General features: G+C 32.2%; 2 protein-coding genes across 6 annotated transcripts; one reads left to right on the top strand and one right to left on the bottom strand.

Annotated features, from left to right (window-relative positions):
• Nucleotides 1-606: 606 nt before the first annotated feature.
• On the top strand, nt 607-18,098 carry LOC137824271 (chaperone protein dnaJ 1, mitochondrial). 5 transcript variants are annotated; one of them, XM_068629833.1, is made up of 20 exons: nt 607-901; nt 992-1,100; nt 1,184-1,270; nt 1,383-1,474; nt 5,069-5,152; nt 5,302-5,340; nt 5,527-5,637; nt 6,032-6,073; nt 6,159-6,246; nt 6,435-6,499; nt 6,661-6,723; nt 6,825-6,897; nt 7,211-7,302; nt 8,588-8,659; nt 9,647-9,703; nt 10,834-10,882; nt 10,969-11,038; nt 16,656-16,745; nt 17,217-17,418; nt 17,736-18,098. In XM_068629833.1, exons 1-19 carry the CDS (start codon nt 875-877, stop codon nt 17,314-17,316), a joined length of 1,410 nt encoding a protein of 469 aa, XP_068485934.1. In that variant the 5' UTR covers nt 607-874; the 3' UTR covers nt 17,317-17,418; nt 17,736-18,098. The 5 variants fall into 5 exon arrangements, with proteins under 5 accessions (XP_068485934.1, XP_068485938.1, XP_068485936.1 ...); XM_068629837.1 differs by having other exon boundaries at nt 646-901; nt 10,969-11,012; nt 17,181-17,418; XM_068629835.1 differs by having other exon boundaries at nt 659-901; nt 17,181-17,418.
• Nucleotides 18,099-21,338: 3,240 nt separating this feature from the next.
• Nucleotides 21,339-23,181, bottom strand: LOC137826430 (purine permease 1-like). Its single transcript, XM_068632388.1, has 2 exons — nt 22,369-23,181; nt 21,339-21,848 (listed from the first exon to the last, which is right to left on the bottom strand). The coding sequence occupies exons 1-2, from the start codon at nt 23,050-23,052 to the stop codon at nt 21,498-21,500; spliced, it is 1,035 nt and encodes a 344-aa protein (XP_068488489.1). The 5' UTR covers nt 23,053-23,181; the 3' UTR covers nt 21,339-21,497.
• Between the last annotated feature and the right edge of the window lie 1,059 nt (nt 23,182-24,240).

Here is a 24,240-nt window from a genome sequence, read left to right as displayed (position 1 = left end):
TCTTTATATTTGTAACTATCTATTTCTTTAAATTTATTCTTGCTTTTTTATCTTTAAATTATAAATAATTTCTTAAAATTACTAATATAAATACATATCTTTATGTAATTACGTACTTGTTTAAAGTTACCTTTATATTTTATCTTTACTATGATACTAATTTAACATTATCAATATATGTCTGTCATAAGTTTAAAAGAGAAACCTTACTATACATAAAGTATCTCAACAAAAATTAGTCATCGGTAAGACAATAAATATTTTCAATAACATAATTGTAAAAAAAATCATTAATTATAAATCTATAATATATAATATAAATCATTAATTTCAAAACATCTTATTTGTTTCCCATTTGCTACAATTGTAATAATTTTCTAAATATTTAGAGAAATTAGTGTAATGTATAAAAGGTAGGAGAGTAGTATTGTTAAAATAATAAAGCGATGTGTGTAGTATCTTAAAAAGGAGTATGGAGTTAAAGCAGAGAAAAATGTACCTTAGTCCATAAATATTTATTTATTATGAATTTTAATTATACAAAATAAAATCAAATTCATAATTATAATCAGTAACTTTTGTTAAAGAAAAACAAAATTAGGTAGTGTAGCGACAACTAGCCAGGAATTGAAATGAAACGACCCCGTTACATAAAGTCGATGATGTTAAGCCCGAACCTAAACCCAGTACGGTAAACCCCGAGGCCCAAACATCTGTGAGCACGCACCTTCACCGCCACCGGAATCTATTCCATAGTCGCCGAGAACACTTCATCGCTGTTCCGATGCTCTTTTAAGCAGATTTGTGGCCTCGCACCCTCCTCCTCCTCTCTATTGCGCAGCGATATCACTAATCCACACGCCTTTTGACGCGAATGAGAAGGTTCACGCGTTTAACGCCGGTAAGTGGAGGAACGAAAAATCCCAAACTATTCAAAATCTCCGTTCCTTTTTCTCTGGCATCGTTCACACTATCGATTCCTCCAATGCAGTATCGGCGCCATTTGCTTTCGTCTCTGAGCTCAGAATTGCTCGTGGATAAAGGAGAATCATCATTCAACAAATTATTGTCGACTGGCCAATCGTTTTTGCTGGCTCGAGGCACGTTTCTAATTTCTCTTGTTTTTGCATAATAATTAGTTTTTCGATATTTCTTTTACGGAATTAAATGTTCTGCGTATCAGCTTTGGTCAGTTGCGGTTTCGTCACGAAAACAGAGGAGTCTCTGATTCCGAGAGTACCGTTTAGATATCGTTATTTCCATGCCACAGGTTTGGTTGAATCGAGCGTGAATTACATTGTTTTTATTAATATTGGTGATTTGTGATGTCTTATACGTTGAGGTTTTCATTTGAATTCCCTTTTCTGCTTGTATTGTTCCAGGACTCTCTTCTTCGGCTGAGCGAGACTACTACCGAGTTCTTGGTGTTCCTGAAAATGCCAGTCAGGACGAGATAAAGAAGGCATTTCACTTGGTGCGTGAGTATTAGGAATCTCTTGTTTTGAATGGCTTATGACACATATTGATTGATGAAATCTATGCTTGTTAGGCTAGGTAGAGTGAAGGTGAAGTCTATTGGAAGATTGTCATGTTTTGTTAGGGCAATGAGGATGATTCAATTTCATTTAGAACACTTTTTGTAGGAGAGATGAAGTTTCATTTCAATTACTTTGTACTTGGTAACAACAATGGCAAAACACTCTATTCTCAGTCGGAGGAATATTTTTTTTCAATTACATTGTCTTGTTAGGAGTGACACCAATGGCAGATTAGATGATCTATTCTCAGTCACGACAATAATACCAAACCAGGTTTAGCTATAAGGATAGGGAAATCTTATAGTTACTAACCAGGTTTAACTGTTCATATGCTTGTTTCTGACCTATAAAAGACATCTATGGAGGAATATTTTTTTGTTTGAGAACTCATGAAGTCAAGACTGGGGACTTTCTTATAAGGGTAGGTTTACTTTAAGACTCATCTTTGAGTTCATGTTTAATTTGGTCCTCGATGTGTGTACCAGAGACATAAAAACTATCTGTAAATCATGTTTCCTGTCGACATTATAGTTTTGATTGAGGAAGCAAATTAGATGTTAACCATAAATTTGGGTTTTGGAGATTGGCATCATAAACAAAGGTTTTTTCTTGAGTAGAAGCGGCACGCAATATTGCAATTTTAGCAAAAAAAAAAAAAGGAAAATTACTTGTAAGGAGAAATTGAAAATGTCTAACAGCAACATAGATCAATATTACAGAATGTTTAGGAAATTAATGAAGATGTCACACAAAGGAGAAAACATTGAGAGTTATTTGTAACCGCAAAGCTCCTACCAAGCTAAAAGAGAAGTTTTTTCGTATTTCAGTATTATAGTCAGATTAATTGTACTCTATTGTTGGGAATCTTGAGCTTTTAAGAAATAGTGAGAGAGAAAAAAAATGAGAGCAGTAAAAATGAGTTTGTTAAGATGAATGTGTTGTTGTACAAAAAAAAGACATAATACAGGATTATTGTATAAGATATTGATGGTAACTTAATTGTGACAATGATAGAGGAAAAGATATATAAAATCTGTTTATATGGTTTGGATATGTGCAAAGGCAGCCACTGGTGAGGAGAGTGGATCTCATGGTTTTTACTTTAAGAAGAAGGGACAGAGGGAAGCTAGAATGACATTGGAGGAAATTATTAAAGGGATCTCATGCTGAATAATGTTCCTATGAATTTGGATTTCAACTGAGCCTAATTATATTGTGTTAGCCATGTAGCTGATCTCTTGTGAAATAAAGCTAATTTTGCTAAGCACTAAATTTTCTCTACATTTTACTTCATTTTTATCTAATTTAGGAGGGAAAAATTTTCTGTGAATGGAATAAGAAGTTAAAGCCATTCTCATTTTTGTTCATTATCTTTACTAAAATTATATTTTTTGTAATTAAACTAGTGTTTGAGATTTTCAAAATTAAAATTTTCAATATTTTTTATATTTTAATTTACATATTTTATAACAAGTGAAATAATTCTTCTTCAATATTTCTAAATTTTTATTTTTTTCACATTTAACATGTATTACCTATGCACTGGACAGGCTGCCTGCTAGTTTGGTGGCACATGGTATTTTTGATATTTCTCTAATGTGTGTGCACTAAGGGAAATTTGAAAGCTTTGTCCCATAATAAAATATGATGTCTTAGTTTTCTATTTTTTCCTTGATATCCCTTATCCCCCAACATCACATTAACTACATTCATTTCATCTTAATAAACTATAGCAAAGAGAAAAACATTGAGTTGAAACCATGTGTTTTAGAGACAACACAAATGCTTTTTTTTTTTATATTGAGAAATGGAATCCATACAATAAATAGAGGAGATTTGTTATTTTTTAATACTAAAGATATTACTTCGGAATAAATGAACGTGTCCCTAATAATACATATATAATCTACATATTTTTCATTATATAGAATTTATTGCTTATTTATATAATTATAACACTCTCCTTCAAGTAGGAACATACAAGTTGTATGTGCTTAACTTGCTGTAAATATGATCGAGCCTCGGTCTCTTTAGAGACTTGGTGAATATGTCAACCAACTGTTCACTAGAGTTGGCAAATCTAGTGGTAACATACTAACATCTCCAAACTTCAACTTTTCTTATGAAATAATAATCTACCTTGATATATTTGGTTCTCTCATGAAATATCAGATTAGAGGCAAATGTGCAATGCTACCTAGTTGTCACATTTAAGGTGCATTTGAGAATTTTCTTCAAATTTAAAGCTCTTTGAGGAGTTGTTTTTTTCCATATGAGCTCTCACAAGTGACTAATGCCATTGCCCTCTATTTTGCTTCTACATTTAATCTTGCCACAACATTTTGTTTTTTACTCTTCTAAGATATTAAATTACCTCCAACAAGAACACAACGGGGTTTCTATTGCTTGGTGACCTTGCCCAATCAGTGTCAAAATACCAAACAATTTGAGTATTTATCTTATCTTCATAAAGGAGGCCTTTTTCCAGAGGCATCTTAATATTTAGGATCCGTATGACTGCTACACAATGGTCTTGATGAAGAGAGTTTAAAAATTGACTTACTATGCTCACTACAAAGGCAATGTCAACATGAGTCATAATGAGGTAATTTAGCTTACCAACTAACCTTTTGTATCTCACAGGTTCAAAATACAGTTTTCCTTGTGCGTGTCCATTGGTGTGTCCATAGACTTAGTATTTAAAATCCCTGTTTCCTCTAGAGTGTCTATAGCATGTTTTTCTCTGAGATATTATGCATGTGAGGACATGAGAGTGGGTGGTTGGCTTGAGTGTTTGTATGGTTAGATGGATCGGCACGACACAATCCAAACTTTGTGCCTGTCAGAGCAAAATGGAGGTTGCTGGAAACTTGCCAGAAAACTCACCGGAGATGGCACCAAAACAGTACACTTGAACCTGATTGAAAGGCTTACCAAAAAGCTCCTCTGGTGAGTGGGTCTGTTGGCCAACATGGTTTTGAAAAAGGCTATATATATCGTGTTTAAACTATAGGATAGAAAGAGATATTGAGCTGAGATCGTGTGTTTGAGATAACATAAATGCTTTATTATATTAAGGAAATGGGATCAATACAAAAAATAGAGGAGATTTGATATCCTCTAACAATAAAGATATGATACTAGAAAAAAATAAAAATGTTACAAATAATACATCTATAATCTAGATATTACTGATTATTTAGGATCTACTTCTTATTTCTATAATCATAACAAAACTTTTCTTGCATCCAGAAAGAAATTAAGCAAAGTCTGAAAACCTAATACATGAAGGCTTAACAATTTCCCTCTGTATTGTCAAAGGGGTATAATTTGTAGATATCTTTTTGTTCTGCAATTTAATCTGCCAAACTGTTTTTGGAGCTTAGAGCGTACTAAAAATTGTATGTGAGCATTTTGGTTTTCACTATTTCTATATTCCATAACCACAGTGTTTTGACAACAATATTCCAAAATTAAATGTCTTCTTTTAGTTAATACTTCATCATGCCACACTTTTCTGAGTTGTGCAGCTTGCTAAAAGGTACCATCCAGATGCAAACAAGAATAATCCATCTGCTAAGAGGAAATTTCAAGATATAAGAGAAGCTTATGAGGTCTTTATTATCATTTTATGAAAGTTTAATTTTTTCTCTTACATTTTCAGACATGTTTACCCTTCCCTTCTTCCGGCTACATTGTTTATGGTCTAAACTAATTAGTTAACAATATATTTTTCACTTGCTGTTTTGCTATGTAATTTCAGACATTGAGAGACTCTAAAAAGAGAGCACAGTATGACGAGGTAGTCCTTTTTGCATATACTTTCAAACTTTAAATTTGATATATTAGTTACTGTTCAAAATTTCTAGAGCTTCAATTGGTTAAAGCTGTTCAAAATTTCTTTAATTCATAAATAACTCTTATTAATGTTGACTTAACTAATATTTTTTCCATTATTTTCTCCAATGAACCCTTTTTTCAATTGAAGATGCATACTCGTGGTTCAGAAGATACAGAATATGATCATGGTGATGCAGAAAGGTTTAGAAATGCTTATCGTTCTCATTTTTCGGATTCATTTCATAAAGTATTCTCTGAGGTATTTTTTTGCTCCCATAATTACGTTTACTTTTATTAATTAATAAATTAATTAATTGAATATATATTATCTTGGTCATGTGACTATGTATGAATGGTCAAAATTGGTTTTGCTTGATTTATTATTGACCATCCATTGAATGGTCACGATCACTTCTTCTCTTAGCTTGCTTGTATGCTCTTACGTAATACACACCTTCTTTCTTTCTCTCTCTCTCTCTCTCTACACACTAGTGCACACACACATTCTTTATGTTTTTGGATTCATTTCACCTTCTTTCTTTCTCTCTCTCTCTCTCTCTACACACTAGTGCACACACACATTCTTTATGTTTTTGGATTCATTTCGTAGAAGTTTTTGAAGAGGAAATCTCATAATTTCCTTGATATAACAGATATTTGAAGAATCAACTACTCAATTCTCATCAAATATAGAGGTTAGCTTAACCCTTGTTTCTCTGTAGTTTGAAATATATTCCTAGTTTTCCAAACTTAATTGTTTGCTTAATGCTATGCTGATAGGTGGACTTGTCTCTTACTTTCTCAGAAGCAGCAAGAGGATGCACCAAGCACGTGTCATTTGATGCATTAGTTCCCTGCGATTATTGCAGTGAGTAAAGTTAATATATCTGGGAATTAGGAAAGCTTTGTTTATTTTCCATTTGTTATTATTGGTTTAGGAAATGACAAAATATTTTTTCATGAGTAAATTTTGATTACAACAGAAGTTTAGCACATAATCTTGGTACATAATGATAACCCAATTTGATGCCAGACACTTTCATTGTATTAATCCAGATGGGCAGGGCCATCCTCTTGATGCCATTCCAAAAGTTTGTCCAACATGCAGGGGCTTAGGTCGAGTAAGTGCCTTGAAAAATCAATTTTGATTATTAAAATGACAATTATTTTTTAGCAAAATTTGAATCATCATGACTCATGAGTCAATTTCTTTTTGCAGCATTAGAGTTATCAGTTATTACTTGTTATATTATTTAATCTTGGTTGTGCTGTATTTTGCCAGGTTACAATCCCCCCATTTACATCCACATGCATAACTTGTAAAGGATCAGGCCGAATCATTAAGGTATTTCATGAATGTCATGTCAAGTAGTCTTGTATCATTGGTTATCTATTTTGTGCCATAATCTTTCATAATTTTGTATTTTCTCTATCTAATTGGTGCAGGACTTTTGCATAACATGTAGAGGATCTGGGGTGGTTGAAGGGGTTAAAGAGGTTAAAGTTACTATACCAGCAGGTTGGTTCTTGATACTTGTGACAAAGTTACCTGAAGTTGTATGTTGGTTAGAGCTCATCAATGTACAACTTGGTTGTTGTTGTAGTAGCTTCTTGTTCACATTGGAAATTCTTTACTTACAGATAATCATTTCAACCCATGTTTCATTTTTGTGTTCAAGTTTAATATGGAATGGAATAGCCTTTGGTCCTTTTTAAGGTGTTAATTGTTATGTAGAAGAATATTTCATGCACGGAAAGTTTTATTCATGCTGCAGACCTGCCCTGTGTAGGTTTTGTTTACATTCTTATCATAGTTTTCTATGAGTTGGTAGGTGTGGATTCGGGTGATACAATCCATGTGCCAGAGGGTGGGAATGCTGCTGGAAGTGGAGGCCGACATGGAAGTTTATACATTAAAATAAAGGCAATTTTCTGCCCAAATATCCTGTCTAGAGCTCACAATGTGCTATCTGCTGGCCTATTAATCTGTGGTTTTAACCAAATTTATCATTTTAGAGGGAAATAGTGCTTGTTTGGGAAGCACGCACAATGAATTCTTCCTTAATGTGACACATTTCATTATAAAAAATCTGTAAGATTCATTTGGGCACGCATCATAATTATCTTCAACAGTTCAAAATTAGTTCTACTCAACTTAAAAATTAACAAGCCTTTAGACACATTAGATTTATGATGTGGCAGAGGGGCATTTTGGCAAGCTGGGGCCAGTGCCTCCCTAAATAGCCTGAAAAGTTATTAAAGAAAATATTAATTCTAGTTAAACATCAGGCTAGCTTCCTCAAAGTACTTTTTTTTTTTCATGTAACTTGCTTCATTGTAAGTTCAAAACTGTATTAGAAACTGTAAAACCTGCGTCACTTAATGTACAATGCTTGGCCTCCTTAACTCATAAGTATTTGCTTCATACAGGTTTCGTTCTTTTCATATTTAGGCATTCTTGCTCTAGTATCTCTACACACTAAAAAGTATATTCTTCTTAACATACATAATAGAGTTGTTGTTCGCTTTGGTCATCCAAAGACACATTTAACAAAATTGCTCTTATAGGTACTGTTGACTTTAAATTAGTCCTTCAATGAAAATTATTACCATCAATAGTCCTTCTCGAAACCAATTCTGACACTGTATTCATGAATAGAACAGTATAACATCATGTAAGACTATGGATGTCCAAAATGGAAATTGAATCAATATTTCATAAATTTAAATAACTTAAAAAGTTTTTATGTTTTGTTAGATTGTTATGCTTTCTTTGATGAAATGGTTTCAAGAATTCTTTTGTAAAGTTTGAATTTACTTCATAAGTTAAACCCTGAACACCTTAAGAATTGTGTCATAAGTGAAAACTCTTGATACAAGTTTCTTTTTCTTTGGCCTGCTCTATAAAAAATGTCTAACTCTTTCCTAGGATTCATAGGTTATTTCCTCAAAAAGTTATTTACCAGTAGTCTAGTTTGGGTCAGGTAAGTGCAACATCATAGAAGTGCTTTGTTTTATTATGGAGGCAATTTTTATAATGCAGTAGCATATCTCAGTATTCTTTTCCCATCTTTATCATATGCCACTGTTTAAAAATTAAACCAGGAATAAGTTTTCTGCTATAGTACTATTACATGTTTGTTTGTTGTGGAAAATTATGTTCTATAATTCTATTCTTATTGCAGCATTTTTTTTTTCTGTTGATATAGGTGGCTGAGGATTCAATCTTTATCAGAGATGGTGCAAATATCTACGTGGAGTCTAATATTAGCTTTACACAGGTGAGAACTAGATCTGTTCTACGCTTCCATTATTTTTGGATGTCTAACCATCTAATTAAAGAGGAGAAAGACCTGAACGCTGATATAACACCAATTGATATGCTGGAGAAGAGTAATATTAAATCTTACAGAATACAGCAAATACAGCAGAGTTTTCTTACAGAATACAGCAAATACAGCAGAAAAAAGTTGTCCATGTTTCTAAAAAACAATTAACATGTATATTTCTCATGCTAAAGGACTGCACATCTCAAGTGTGACACTAGATATTTGGATGATCTAATTGCAAGTGCAATGTAGACCTAACAAAATCTTTTTAAGATAGACTTTGATACTTAACTCAATCTTAGATAATTGACTTGTAAGGTGATAATTACTCTCATATATTGTATATTGACACTATCTTTGGTCGATATGAGATTTTCAACAAAAGCAATGGTGTTCCTCTCCTGTTGCTTGAGAGCAGTTAGGCCACTGTGTTCATTTACTTGAAGAAAACTCAGATAATAAAGCCACACACTTAAGAAGTTAATCGGCATGTAGTGATCAAAGAAAGTGTTGAAATGAGTATCTCCTGATCTTCAGTCTTTCGGCTTGAGGAAACAGATTTACGCATATTGCATGAAGTTGTTTAGCTTTAGTTCCATATCTTCATCAGATTAGACAGCTGCAAATATCTATTATGTAATCTTGTACAGTATTGATTACAGCAAACATGTTCTTCTATGTCTAAGTCATCCTGCTAACATACTGTTAGTTCTGCAAATTGACTAAAATTCTGTAACAGTGGCTATTTCACATTTTAAGTGTGCTTAATTATAACAATTCTGTTTTTCCATTACATGCATTTTGTTAGAAAATATTATTTAAACGGGTCCCACTCCAAGACACTTGCACATACCATCTTTTGCATCTTAATTATCTGATTGACATTGCACCTAAGTTTGTATCAGTGTTATTAATCGAACAAAAGCGTTAATATTGCAGGCTATTCTTGGTGGCGAAGTTGAGGTGCCTACTTTATCTGGGAAGATGCAATTAAAAGTAAGTCAAGATTTATTTTAAAAATGGTATTCTTTTTTTTGCAAAGAGAAGTTTAGAGGAGTGGAGTATGCCCCATTTCAAGGTCAAGGGATGTTAATTATAGATCACTTACCAATGAATCCCTTCACCTTTTACTGATATTATTTGATCTTTTCCTGTTGAGTGATTTTAGACAACATCAATATAATATTTTTATTAGACTGAAATTGAAATGATATATAAGATTAGCATACCCCTTTTTTTCTTGTATCCAGGTTTTCTTCACATGAGTGACTTGAGAGACGGCTTAAACCTCCAGAATGTTGGAATATATGAAAATATATTTTCACATCATATCTTAGATTATCTCTGATGATTAGTCTCCCCTATGCTCCCTACGTTTTTTAGGATAGATTATTATATTCCTGTTTTATGGTTTGTTTCCCTAACTAATTGGGATTATATTAGTATAAAGAAGAGTTAATGTTTCTAGGTTTTTTGATCACACTAATATGTACATTGCAATGCATCATAATTGATTGATAGAATCCAGTGTTTCAATCTCTCTTCTTTCCTCTAACCTTTAATCCCATAGGTTTTAAAATGTACAATACAACAGTGTACACAATTAAATCCATAGTAGTCTATCACGTGCAAAAGTTGCACAATAGGACAGAAGTGGAGGAGCTCCAGGATGTGACAGAAGGCTCATTTATGACGTGCTTTCGTGTAGTGCCCATTGTAATATTTGTTGTCAAAATGATAACATTTTTTGTATTCCAAATTTATGTTCTAAATCTTAATGCTCAAGGGATACCTTTTGGTGGGTGAAAAACAAGCCTGGCTCTTTGTTAGTTAACGGGTTATTCAATTAGTGAGTCCAGTGGCTGATGATGTATATAAAATAGACATAGGGATTGAGAGTTGGGTCATACATCGTGTGAGAATTTGTGAAGGAATTGAGAGAGAATTGGTCCTTTTGAAAGTCCATAGTGTTCTTAATAAAATTCATTTATTCACTTGTATCTGAACTGATTTCTATCATTTTCTTCCAATCATCATTGACTTTCAACTTCCTAGAGTTATTGTTCGCATGACTCCTTGTTTTTGACCATATTTTTTCTAATATTCTGTGATTCTGTTACCCTCAGATACCCAAGGGCGTTCAACATGGACAACTTCTGGTATTAAGAGGCAAAGGTTAAATGAAATGTTCTCTTACGGACAGTTTTTGTAATGAGTTTTAGTCCTTCTGAAAAGTATATTTACCATAGTTGTTGATGCAGGACTTCCAAAGCATGGGTTTCTTGTACATCATGGGGATCAATATGTACGGTTTCGTATTAACCTTCCCATGTACGCCCCTTGCACTCATCTTTTGTTTTAGTGTAACTTCAAATGAGGAATGTGCTATTTATAATGTAAAGAAGCAATAAGATGTTTTTCCTTATAATATTGTTTTGATTTCAATTCATTATGGATTTTGGTCGATATTATGATATTGTGGAAAGTGGACTACATTATTGCGACACTCCTATTTCCCTTTAGTTGTTTGTTGTTGGCATTAAGCAGAATTAGCCTTTCCTAATAACTGGGATTTGATTAATTACATTTTATTGCTGTATCATGTATTCATTATTCTGTAGTTATAAATTCATGTGCATGTACTGTTTGTGGCACACAATTACTTAATCCTAGTGTGGTATCAGTACTCTAGGAAGACCTCCTTACCTAGTCAACCCTAATTTCCCCAAAAACTGCCCTATCCCTAGCTGGAAACATAACCATTGCATCTTCTGCCTCCTTGGGTGGACTGGTGGTTTCTGATTTTTTGCCGACTAGTTATCAAATATGAACATGTCTTTAATATTGGGTATACTTGAATTTGAATGTGATAAAAATCTGTGAGTTGCTTGCTTAGCTGATATATTATATATATATATATATATATATATATATATATATATATACTACACCTAAAAAGCAGCTTTATGAAAGTTGTACAATAAAAATCATATGCACCAATCTTGGAACATATAAACTAAATTCTATGCCCTCTCTAGGACTTTACTAGAGCTAATAAATCCCAGCACATAGTTCCTTGGACCAAACCTTCTCCATGGTAAAATGACACTTGATCTCACTTGAATAAATAAAATGGAGAAAAAATAGTGTTACACTTATGTGTTTTTTATTGATGTATATATTAGAGCATAGTAGTTAGTATCTTACGATTCACGATACGTATCGTAAGAAACGATATGGTTTCACCCTCCCACGATACGAATCATATGAAGAATCTTTTTTGTCCCTGAATCTTAGCTGTATCATGCGATTCGCACAAAGAATCGCTGAATCCCAAAACAAAATGATTCCGTATTGTGTGAATCAGTGTGGATTTTAAAAAATGTGTAAATAAAAAAAGATAGACATAATTTGTTTAATAACATGTATGCACCTTAGAGGTTGTTTTGGTGAAATTGTGTGGTATATATATATATATAATTTATTGTATCTTGCATGTATACATATCTTATATATTTAAGTATATATTAAATTTTTTAATGTTTATGAATCTTACGATTCACGATACGAAACGATTTACGATTCATAATATCAGCTCTCCGATACATACTTGTATCTCGATTCTACTACCATGTATTAGAGTTACAAAATAAGGTAAGACATTTACCTTAAACTCTAACCCTAAAGTTGGGTACATACAAAATAAATAATAATAAAATAACATATTTTAACACTACCTTAAAGCTAGAGCATATAGGTCATATGCATCAAACTTGGAACATATAAAATGAAGCCTAGGTCCTCTCTGGGATTTAGTTAGAATATCGTGAGTTGTATTTGAATTGACAAACTCAGTAATAAGATCTTTAGATAACAACTTCTCTAACAAAATGACAATCAATCTCTATATGTTTAGTTCTTTTATGAAACATTGGATTGGAAGCTATATGAAGAGATGCTTCATTGTCGCAATACAACTTCATCCGTTCATTCTCAACAAATTTAAACTCTTGAAGGAGTTGTTTAATCTATACACAAGTTCACATGTAGCTAGGGCCATATATCTATATTGAGTTTCTGCACTAGACTGAGCAACAACATTCTTACTTTTCCATAAGATTCCCTCCAAGGAATACACAATATCCTATAATAGATCTCCTGTCAATGGGACAACCAACCCAATCTGCATCACAATACCCTAAGACTTGAATAATTCCCCTGTTCTCATACCACAATCCTCGTCCTAGGGACCCTTTTACAATTCTGAGAATGTGAGTCACAAAATTCTAGTGATCAATGTGAGAGTTCTCTGCATAAATTGACTTACAACTCCCATTGGATAAGAAATATTAGGTCTTGTTATAATAAGATAGATGAGTTTTCCCACCAACCTTCTATATCTGTTTGGGTTTGAGAAAATTTCATCTTAGTCTCTCATTAACTTCTGATTTAAGTCTATAGGACTATCAATGAGCTTGCAATTTGCCAAGTTTGTCTCTAAAATATCAAGAGTATATTTTCTTTGTGAAATGATAACACCTTTTGATTGCACCACTTCAATACTAAGAAAATGTTTTAGATATCCTATATCTTTGGTCGGAAAATGGCTAAATAAATGTTTTTCTACCTGAGCAATTTTAGTGATATAATTTCCTGTAATAAAAATATCATCAACATAGACAATTAGATAAACACACTTCCTAAGAGAAGTATGAGAATAAAACATTGAATGATTTGCCTCTTTTAGTTTCAATTATAAACTATGCACGATATGACTAAATTTATCAAACCAAGCTCAGAGTGATTGCTTTAGGCCATAAAGAGACTGATGTAATTTACAAACTAAATTGGGCACCCTTGTTGACTCTTTCGTCAAGTGAACCGAGTCAGATGTAATATTTTGTCTCAAAAGAAAAATGTCGAACCCACAAGGAACAATTTTTTAGCCACCAACGAGCTTTAGGGAAATCTACTTCACCAGTAGGTCTAACTTTAATAACATAGACCATCTACAATCAATTATCTTCTTTCGAAAGGGAAGAGGAGCGAACTCCATGTTCATTGCTTGCAAGAGTTTGCATTTCGTCAATCATGGATTATCGCCATCCAGGATGATCATGTGCTTCATGAATAGTTTTAGGAAGAGTAGTGGTAGACAAAGAAAAAGCAAGAGAATATGACAGAGACAAACAATGATAACTAAAAAAAAGGGTAAATAGTTAATTTAATACACCAAGTATTGACATATTTTGTTTTTAGTACAATAAGAAAAAAAAATTACAGTCTTAGTACAAAAGCTTCAATTTCGTTAATTTTGGTTGAGGTATTTGAACATATTAAGAAGTGGACTTTAAATCTAACTCAACCTTATAAAATCGGCTTATAAGGTGAGGTTTGCACCCACTTATGCACTATGAAATGTTCTATCTCAATTCAATGTGCGATCTCCAACACCCTCTATCACACCGAGACCCTCCAACTCGTGCATATGACTATATATTTATGGGTGGTTCAATAGTGGCCCTATAGTGGGTGGTCTGTAAGCCCAATTTCCCAACAAACTTTCGTTAGGATGGACTTTAAATGACTCTGATACCATATAGGAAGTGGGTTGTAAATCTAACTCAACTTTATAAAACCAACTTATAAGGTGAGGTTTGCACCCACGTATGTACTATGAAATGTTTTTATCTTTAATTCATGTGAGATCTCCGACAGAACACATGTTTGGTCTTTAGTAATTGTTGTGTGTACTTATTAAAATAACCCTTTTTACCCTTTGCTTTGTAAATTTAAGATTTTTAGTGGTTCCTTCAAGGTTAATTGCATATAAACAATAATTTTTCCTTTAATAAACTCATGCGACAGTTACTAAAGATGAAACACGTGCTCAATTATATTAACCATTAATTGAGTTCAAACAAAACTAACATAATTAAAGTTGTACCAAGACTGTAATATTTTTTCTTGTTATATTAAAAAACGAAATATGTCAATATTTTTGTACTCAACTATTTACCCCTAAAAAAAATATAAATAGGATATGGATTATGGGTAAATCAAATGCCTTTCGTAAGAGCAACAAGTCAATCTGATGTGGAGTTGTGCGAAAAAGTTTATGGAGAAGGATCCATGGCCTGAGAAGCTGTTGGAGGAGGATCAAAATAATAAGGAGTTCTATGCGTTGGTATGTAAGGAAAGATGTCGGGGCAATGTGAAATTGGTTTTTATTTTAGTTGGAGAAACTAGAAGCCCGAATCATTAGATGACCAAAGGTTGAAAGAAGGAGAACATGTTGAATGGAAGCGGGAGTTTCCATGGAGGATGCTAAAAAGGTTTCCTAAAAATGGTGACATCAACTGACATATAGTAGCTTTTAGCAGATGGAGTGGAGAATAACATTTTGTATTCTTTTAAAGCAAGAATATTTAAGAAAAACATTTAATAGCCTTTCCAAAGAGATATTATGAACAAATTAAGTACAACCAAACACCCTACGATGGTTTGGAAAATAATGGAGTGAGATATTTGATTTTCAAGAGAGGAAGAAGACATTTATTAAAAAACAAGCACTGAGAACTTCATCTCCCTAATGATGTATAAGAACATTTGTATTCAACATTAGAAAGCATGTGATTTCAATGATATGTTTATTCTTCCTCCCTGCTATGCAATTTCATTGTAGCGTGTGAGGACAAATGGATTGATGTAAACTACCTTGGCGGATAAGAAGGAAGAAAGCTCACTAGAAAAATATTCTCTAGCATTGATACTTTGAAATCCAGATTGGTTCTTAATCTCATTAAAGGACATGAATATGGACAAAATTTCAGATCTGTCTTTCATTAAATAAATGCAGGTACAATGGAGAATTCATCAATAAAGGTTGCAAAATATCTAAAGCCAAAAGATGTGACAGAACCAAAATATCTAAATGAATGGTAGAGAAAACTAAGTTACATCTTTTTTTAGTTTGTTTTGGAAATGATGACCTAGCATGTTGTTCTAGTTGACATGATTCACATTCTAATACTTGAAGTTGCTCAAGACTAGTAGCTATTATCTTCAACTTGGTTAGATTTGGGTGGGTGATCCAAATGATCATGCAAAAGTTTCGGAGTTAAGGTAGAAAAACAAGACACAAGTGGGCTTACTTTTAGATGATAAAGTCCATGTGATTCATGTCTTCTGCCAAACAAAGGACTTGTACCATGTTCCTGTATGACAAAGGAATTAGCATCAAAAGTTGCAGCTCAATTTAAAGAGCAAATTAATTGGCTTTAAAAGCCTAATCATATGTATAATATGGAAAGAACAAGACAAAATTAAGATTTATAAAAGGATATAAAGGAACCTGACCAATTCCTTGAGATGCAACTTTGGATCATGGGCTATACTAAGAAGGTGGGGAAATTTTTTGGAGAAGAGATAGATGAGAATGAAGAGCTATTACTGAAAATATGATCAGAGGCACTGGAATCAAGTATTCACGGACCTTGACCTTCCACAAATCGAGAAATAGAAGTTGTTGAAACTCTTAGCACCGAAGAAGATTGACCTTGATTTTTCAGATTTAAGTTTCAAACACTCTTGGTACTCATCTGAAAATTTGGACTCCTTAGATTTAGACACATGGGTTGTCGTGTCTGGAAAACCATACAGGAGTAGCAAGTCTTGGATATGATCTTTATTTTGCTGTACCTTTTAATGCCATTTCACTACTTATTCTCTTACTGTTTATGCTTGTTTGGTCAATGCTTTCTGCTACGCGTTTGAAATTGCAGCATATCTTATTGAATTTGCTTGTGATATTTTTTGTGCCTTACGATAACTGGTATCTTTATAGTGCTTGCCTTTTCTTCTTTGATTATCCTTACAATAAGCTCTGATATGCTTTCTTCCAAGTTGCATTTGCATCAACTCACTTCTGGTCTACTCATTCTTTTAGTGTAATCAATGAACGACAACGTGCTATACTTGAAGAACTTGCGAAGGAAGAAATAAATGAGGGAAACAGCTCTTCATTTGAGGGAAATTGGTATGTACATTCACTTAGTTCTTGGTATACCGTACTAGTTTTAGTTTGTCTATTGTCCTGGTAAATATTTGATGATTCCATCCATGGCTATTTGGATTGGGCTCGATGACAATACGGACACACCAAAGTTGAGAATAGTGGTAAGAATGCTTTGAAATTAAAGTAACTTTTAAAACAAATAATTATAAAGCATGCTTTGCCTTATCCTACGGTTATTGGTTGTAAAGGATTGGGAACAGGAGATAATGTTCATTGTGTCCTTTTCTTTGGGTATGAATTGCATGATCACAGATACCGTATGGGTAGAGCTCAGCCTTGTATGTATTTAGTTGATAATTTCTTTAGTATGATTGCTTGATTTGTTTAGTTTAGTTGTGTTATTATCTGTGTCTTTGAGTAACATCTGATTGTAATATAGACAAAAATGGATAACAGGCTTTACCAGCAGCTATCTACTGGTTGAACTTACAGGTGGCAGCAAATTCTTGAACACACGACGGCTCCAAAGTTTATGCTGGAACTATCTGTGCTGATATTATTCCTTATCTTCATTAACAAAGTGTTGACCTAATAGCTTGGTCAAAGATCAAACATGATTGCACAGCAGACTAGCCAAAGACCAATTTTTGAGATTGCGACGTTCTTCATTCTTAAGAACCATGTGAACTATAAGGTATACTACTGAGTTTATCTCGTTCACTAAACCTGTGGTAGTTTCAAGCTATGTCTTTTATTTGATGCATGCATGTTTCAAGAAAGAGCAGAAACAGTTGGTTGATCTTGATACAGCTCCATGCATTAGTATGCCAATTAATGCTGTTGACTATGCTATCAATTAATCAAAAGGTTGCATGCATGCACATGTCTTACTGATTGAGTTTTTAGAACTTTGATTAATTTTATTTATTGCCAATCATCTGATAGTGAAATAAAAGTCAGCAGGATAAGTTTGCCAAGAAAAGTACATCACATAATGTACTTTGTTAACAGGCAGGCAGCTAGCAGGATTCAGTGGTTCATTATCCTAACAACTTGGAACGATAGATAATTTTGCTTATTGCTCACTTTGTCCCATTGTGCCAGTTATGGGTAAAGTGGACCAAGTTGCAACTGACATCTATGGAATTGGGAAATGAGTGTTATCAATTTTTCAATGGATAAGATTGACAACTTTTTCTATAGTTTTACTGATTAATCCGATGGTCGCCGTGGGTTACATACACCTAACATGGGAACTTCCAATGTATATTTTTTCCCCTTCACTTTATAAATATATTTGTAGTGCATTTGATGTTGTACCCGTTCCTGGGTTTGGGGTTGCTTTTCTTATATGGGGTTCCTCATATAGCACTATTTCCACTCTTATTTCCCCATTTCCCCAACTAGCACCATTTTGTTTTTATTTTTATTTTCCTATATAGTACCGTTTTTTTTCCATGGTTTCATTTTGTATTTTCGCAAAAAAAATCCTCTTAGAATTTGGTTTCTGGGATGATGTTTTTAGAAATTTTTTTATTTCTTTGTCTAGAGTGAATGGAAAATAAAAAAATAAATATAAAATAGAATAAAAATCAATTTAAGAAATAAAATAAAATAAAATAATTTATGAAGAAATATCAATACAAAGAGAATGAAATAAAATATTTTATAGGTATTTTTATGTAAGTAAATATTATGGGTAAAATAATGTAAAATTGTAACGTTATTTTGTTTTTTCTATATTTTTATAGTAAATTTGAATTGTGGAGAGTAAATTATAATACATTTGTAAATATATTTTAATAATAAAATTTGGATGAAAAAATTATAATAAATTAGAATTTTGGTACCAAATTAAATGTTGGTATTTTTTTTTGTTAAAAATATATCAAAATAAGTAATAGTAATAATTAAATAAAATTAAGTGAATAATTGTGGAGGAGTGACGTGAGAATGCATATTATTATTTTGTGTATCAATCATTACTAACATTATTAGCATGATTATATTATATATAATAATAAAAATAAATATTAATTTATGTTTATACATTCAACTTTTATGTTGTTGTAGAGTTTAATTTTTTATTTTCTTTATTCTTAAAAAAAAATTTAAACTAAATATTTTTAACTTTTTATTTTTATTTTGTAAAATCTCATTTCTTTCTTCAATAATTATCTTTCTAACTATTTTAAACATTAAAAATATTTTTTTACAACCAATACATTTGTTCTTTTAATACATCTAAAATTAAAATTATCAATTCTTTTTAATTTATTAATTCCTTTTTACCTTTTATTTTATTTATTGGTTCTTAAATTTATTTTTATTCTATTTTATATTTATTTTTTTCTTTTTCATTCACTCCACAAATAAATAAAAAATTCTAAAATCAAAAGGGTGCTAGTTGAGGAAATAAAAGTGGAAATAGTGCTATCCGAGAAAAAAAGTCTCAAAATAATATCATAACAAGTTTAATAATAACAATCATATCTTTTATCTTTAGAATAATATCACAATAAATTTAGATAAAAATAATCATTACCTCTCATCGGATTTATATCTTATTAAGATCATATAACCGATATAACCTGGACGGTACACAACCCCTAGCCTCGAGCAGGCTTTAGTCAATGTTCACATGAAAAAGCCTTTTGCATTAGAAGCAATTGAGCCATGTGTTGTGTACTTTCTGGATTTGTAGTTCCATCATACCGATCAATGTTCAACCCTTTCCAATTAGGAGGAAGTTGTGCCTCCATGATTTCATCATTAAAGGGATGTCCCTTAGGTTATTCTTCCAAAATGAGAGTGCGTTCTGATTGATGGTGCCTGGAGGATTGATGAGTCTAAGTTCGGAGGATGGTAGTCTTCTCCTGATTTTGTGTATCCTTGAATTCTTCCGGGGAGGCTTGTCTTCTAACTTTTGGATTCAACCTTTGAGGCCCTGGTTCGGGCAGTGGTCTTCTGACTTGTTCTGGCCTTTAAGGCCTTGGTCCGGGTGGGATCCCGGCTAGTTGTTGCTTCATTTGATCATTTTGTTCACGGAGGATTCGTATTTCCTTCTCATTCTTTTAACGCATGACTCGCATCTCCTTTTGTTTCTTCTGACACAGAGCATAGCCATTTTCTTGGCCTTCGTCATTCTCTCACTTCTCATTTGCCTTGCCGAAACCATTTGCTGCTCTTTAACTCTATCTCGACCCCATGATGGATGTCAATTGTACTTGTATAGGCCTACATAGTACCTGCTACCGACTTGAACAATTGCCTTTGTTTTCTCGGTCACTCCTCCTTCTCATTTCTTCTTATACTCACTCCTTGATACTTGATCACTCCTTCCTTCTCATACTCGCTCTTTGGTACTCGGTAGGGAGTTAACCTGCAAAAGGTTCTCCGACGATCAAGTAAGTGCACTGTATAAGAGTGAGCGATACATTGATAAAAGCGTACCTTACTCTTGTAGTATATTGGTATGAGCACTATAAATAAGCATTGTCACATAAGAATAAGGTAACTTTTATCAATATATTATTCATTCTTATAGAAAGCACTTACTTGATCGTTGGAGAACCTTTTACATATTAACTCCCAACCGAGTATTAGAGAGCGAATACGAAAAAAAAAAAAACCATCGAGTATCGAGAAACAAGTACAAGAAGAAAGGAAAAGAAGAATTTACCAAAAAATCAAAAACAATTTTCAAGTCAGTAACAGGTATTATCTATCTTCTATACAAATATAAAATATATACAAATATAAAATATAAAATAATTTAATAACAACTTTGAATTGCAAGCATACTGAGGAAGGGGTGGATAAATGAGGATGTATCTTGTACCGCCTTACACGGTCCAACATAGTGTTTAACTATTTCTTTTTGTGGAATATAAAAGCTTCATCCTCATCTGGATATGTGTTATGAATGAACTACATAGAAAGGATAATATCATCATTAGGAATGTGATGCTGTAAAGAGGAAGTTGTTATCCACATGCAATTAATGAACCATGTCTTGTTAAATTGTACATATATATAAATTTTTAACGTTAAATTTTATTAGTCTAGTAGTTGATTATTAAGTATTTATGTTTCATCAACTTAAATATATATGAGTTGAGATACTAAATATTTATTTTAATATATTCTTTGTTGATTAAAACAATTATTATTATTTTTAAACAAAATGAAATATGTAAGTATTAATTTATTAAAAACATAAAATATATGAATTATTTTGTTAAAACTATAAAGACTGTAAATGTCTTTTAAAAACTAATAAAAAGTATAATTATTGTTTTGTAAAAGCTTAACAAGGTTAATGTATTTTAAAACTTATAAAGAGATCTTATTATTAAAATTAAATAACTATAACTTAAAACATGACTTCTTTTTTTGTCAAACATAAAAACTACGAAAAACATTCTTGAATATATACATATTGGCTTGATTACACATTCTTTTTAGTTGATTAGTTTTTTCTATTATTAAATTTAAGTAAATATTTTTTCACCATTTTTTGTTTTTATTTTATCTTAATCCTCTAAGTGTTCATTTTGTACTCGAAATATCAAAATTTGACCTTTTAAAAACCTAATCTAACATCTTACATAATTATTTAAATGTCATTATTATAAAGAGAATTATGAATTGAATATATACAGAAAAGAGATTGTGAAATCATTGTGGTTTGGGTCTTGGTGGGGCCAAAGCTAGCCTTCAATATTGACAATTGAACACAAGCCAAGACAGTGAAATGAACTTTAGTTGTAATCATGAATTGGGAGGAAGACTTTGAGGTAGCTCTGTTTCTGGGCAACCCTTCTTGTTCTTTTCCCTCTCTTGTTTGATTTCACCATAGAAATATGACACAAAACCCCAAAGAGAGAGCAGCAAAGCAACCCCTTTCTCTGCTTCAAAATTTTCTTTGTATACAATAACACCCAAAACTTCAGTCACTGGAAGAAAAGCAGCAATTATAATTCCAGAAAACAAAGAGGAGGAGCAAAATATAACCCCTATTGCTCCCAAGAAGAAAAACTGCCACATTATTGCACTTCCCACCAGCACAACATAGTACTTCGTTTCACCAAGTTTATAATCTTTTGCTTCTCGCCAAATCACCTGCAAAACCCATAATTGCTACACTTAGTTTCTAAACTAATGAACATTATTACCATTATTATTATACCAATAATAATAATTAATCCAAAGTTTGCAGTATTAATTGAAATCCACGAATATTCACAATTTAAATGTAAGATTTATTTACAATACAAAAATGTTTTAGTAAATAGTATGTATATTTATTTATGTTGTAATTACACTGACATTTTATACACTCTATATTCTTTTTTAGTTTAATGACATGCACAATTATTGTAAGAACTTTTAATGAGATTGGGTAACTATTTATTTTCTATTTTTTTGTGTAATGGTCTAAAAAATATAAATAGGAATCAAAATCAAGTTTTGTATACTCATAATTACATGTTATATAGGATAATTTACTCAGTTTTAAAAAAAAAAATCTGAATAATTAATGGAATAAAAAGAATACATAAATTGAAGTCTTAAAAAATAGTGGGAGAGTTGTATGATGGATATTTTTCCAACCAAAAACACAGAAAAAGCTTATCCAAACCTTGAAGTCATTATTGATGAGCATTCCAATGGTGCAGAACAAGGTAGCAAAGAAGCACATCACGAACTGAATCTCCATCACCAGAGAGTACGTAACGCGCTGCTTGCTCCGTTTGTACACCAACTCCATCAGGGGCAGAACAAATCCGTACAGCGCCGCAGCCGCCAGAATCATAACGAAACCGATAACGTACTGCCGCGTGGACTCGCCGCTCGGACGGTCTCCACCGGAACGCAGCGCCAGCACCACCGCCGCGACGGTGAGAAGCACGATGGCGTTGACGGAGTAGGCCGTGAACCTGTGCTTAACGAGGAGGAAGGCGAAGACAGCGGTGAAGGCGAGGTGCGAGGCTTGGATGAGGGAGGAAGTGGAGACGGGGAGGCGCGCTATGCCGCAGGCGTAGAGGTAGTCGTCGAGGCCGGTGAGGATTCCGATGACGGCGGAGGCGAGAAAGAGAGGGAGTTTGATGGAGACGAGTTTAGGTTTTGGTGAATGATGAGAAGTGCGATGAAGGTGAGAGATGGTTAAGGGAATGAGAATGAGGGGGAAGGCGGCGGTTTCGAGGAAGCTGGAGAGCCAGATTCGGTTGCCGCCGTGGATGAAGTAAAGACGCATTACGAGGGGGCCACCGGAAGTGCCCATGGCTAGAAGGACTGAGTTTAGCAGTAGGAGAGTTTTCTTCATGCTTCTCTTCTTCTTCTTCTAACATACATAAGTTTATTCCTTTGTATCATATTTGTGCAACAATGATGGATATTTTTTTCTAATTTTTATTTTTAAATTTATATAAATTAATTTTAACTTATAAAAGGTTAATTTTATTTTTAACTTTTGTTTGGAATTAATTGTTATTGCCCACTCCTTTAAATATGTAATGAATGTCATTTTTTTATTGGATATGGAAATCTTTTGTGATCTTTTGCTTTTAAGACTTTGATTGGTAACTTTCTTTTTGGGTAAGCCTTTCGAAAAAAAAATTATAAAGGTGAAAATTGAAAATAAGTTAAGTCTATTAAAAAAGTTGAATTAAACTAAATTTATTCTAAAATTAAATGGTATAGAAAAAATTGAATTGTTAAAAAAAGGTGGTGACTTGTTTATATTAATCTAATTTTTAAAAATTAAATTATTTTCAATAAGATTATTTGAAATAAATTTAATTATAACTTATGAGATTAGAAAATATAATTTGAAAAAGATGTCAATTGGTAATTCAATCAAGATGTGGAGTAATTAAATGTAATTTTGTTCACTCAATATATATGGAATTCAATTCATTTAAATCACTATATAATTGAGTTTATTTATTTTGAACCATTTTTATAATTTATTTTAATTTTGCAATAATTGAGTTTGATTTATACACATATTTTCACCCTTAACCTTTTAAAAAATTACGAAGTTTATTTCCTGCTTGAGGAGAGGTTATTTTATATTATCCTCCATTTATTCTTAGTTTTTTATATATTTATTTTTTAGTATTTATGCCTACACTTTTATTCTTTTACAAGTACATATTTTAAATTTATTTGATAATTAATATTTACAAATAGGAACCTTCAACTTTAATTTTTTACAATGCATTCTTAAATTAATATTTTTTAATAGACACCTATTTTAATTTTATTCTAATTAATCCTTAAAACTTATCAATCGTTTATAAATTGAGCTTGATTAACACCATTCTAAAAAGAAAATTTAAAATTAGTTTTATTATAAAAATAAAATCAGTTCATGAATGAACTAATTTATAAAAGTTTTCTTATATAAGTTTTTTAATTTTTAATTTATGTATAAATTAATTTTAGTTTAGGAAATCAATTTTTTCCTATTTTCTCCTCTAGAGAAGTACTGTATGTAACATCCCTAATT

Source organism: Phaseolus vulgaris, chromosome 8, assembly GCF_000499845.2.
Source record: "Phaseolus vulgaris cultivar G19833 chromosome 8, P. vulgaris v2.0, whole genome shotgun sequence".
Classification (NCBI taxonomy): domain Eukaryota; kingdom Viridiplantae; phylum Streptophyta; class Magnoliopsida; order Fabales; family Fabaceae; genus Phaseolus; species Phaseolus vulgaris.
This window is presented reverse-complemented; position numbering and strand designations above follow the sequence as displayed.

What these genes read in the sequence shown, in the direction of transcription:
- LOC137824271 (XM_068629833.1), top strand. Translation starts at nt 875, where the DNA reads ATGAGAAGGTTCACGCGTTTAACGCCG. An exon ending in GGTTCACGCGTTTAACGCCG is followed by an intron (nt 902 to 991) that starts GTAAGTGGAGGA and finishes CCTCCAATGCAG; the next exon opens with TATCGGCGCCATTTGCTTTC. An exon ending in AATTCTCATCAAATATAGAG is followed by an intron (nt 6,074 to 6,158) that starts GTTAGCTTAACC and finishes CTATGCTGATAG; the next exon opens with GTGGACTTGTCTCTTACTTT.
- LOC137826430 (XM_068632388.1), bottom strand. Translation starts at nt 23,052, where the DNA reads ATGAAGAAAACTCTCCTACTGCTAAACTCAGTCCTTCTAGCCATGGGC. An exon ending in TCATCAATAATGACTTCAAG is followed by an intron (nt 21,849 to 22,368) that starts GTTTGGATAAGC and finishes TGGGTTTTGCAG; the next exon opens with GTGATTTGGCGAGAAGCAAA.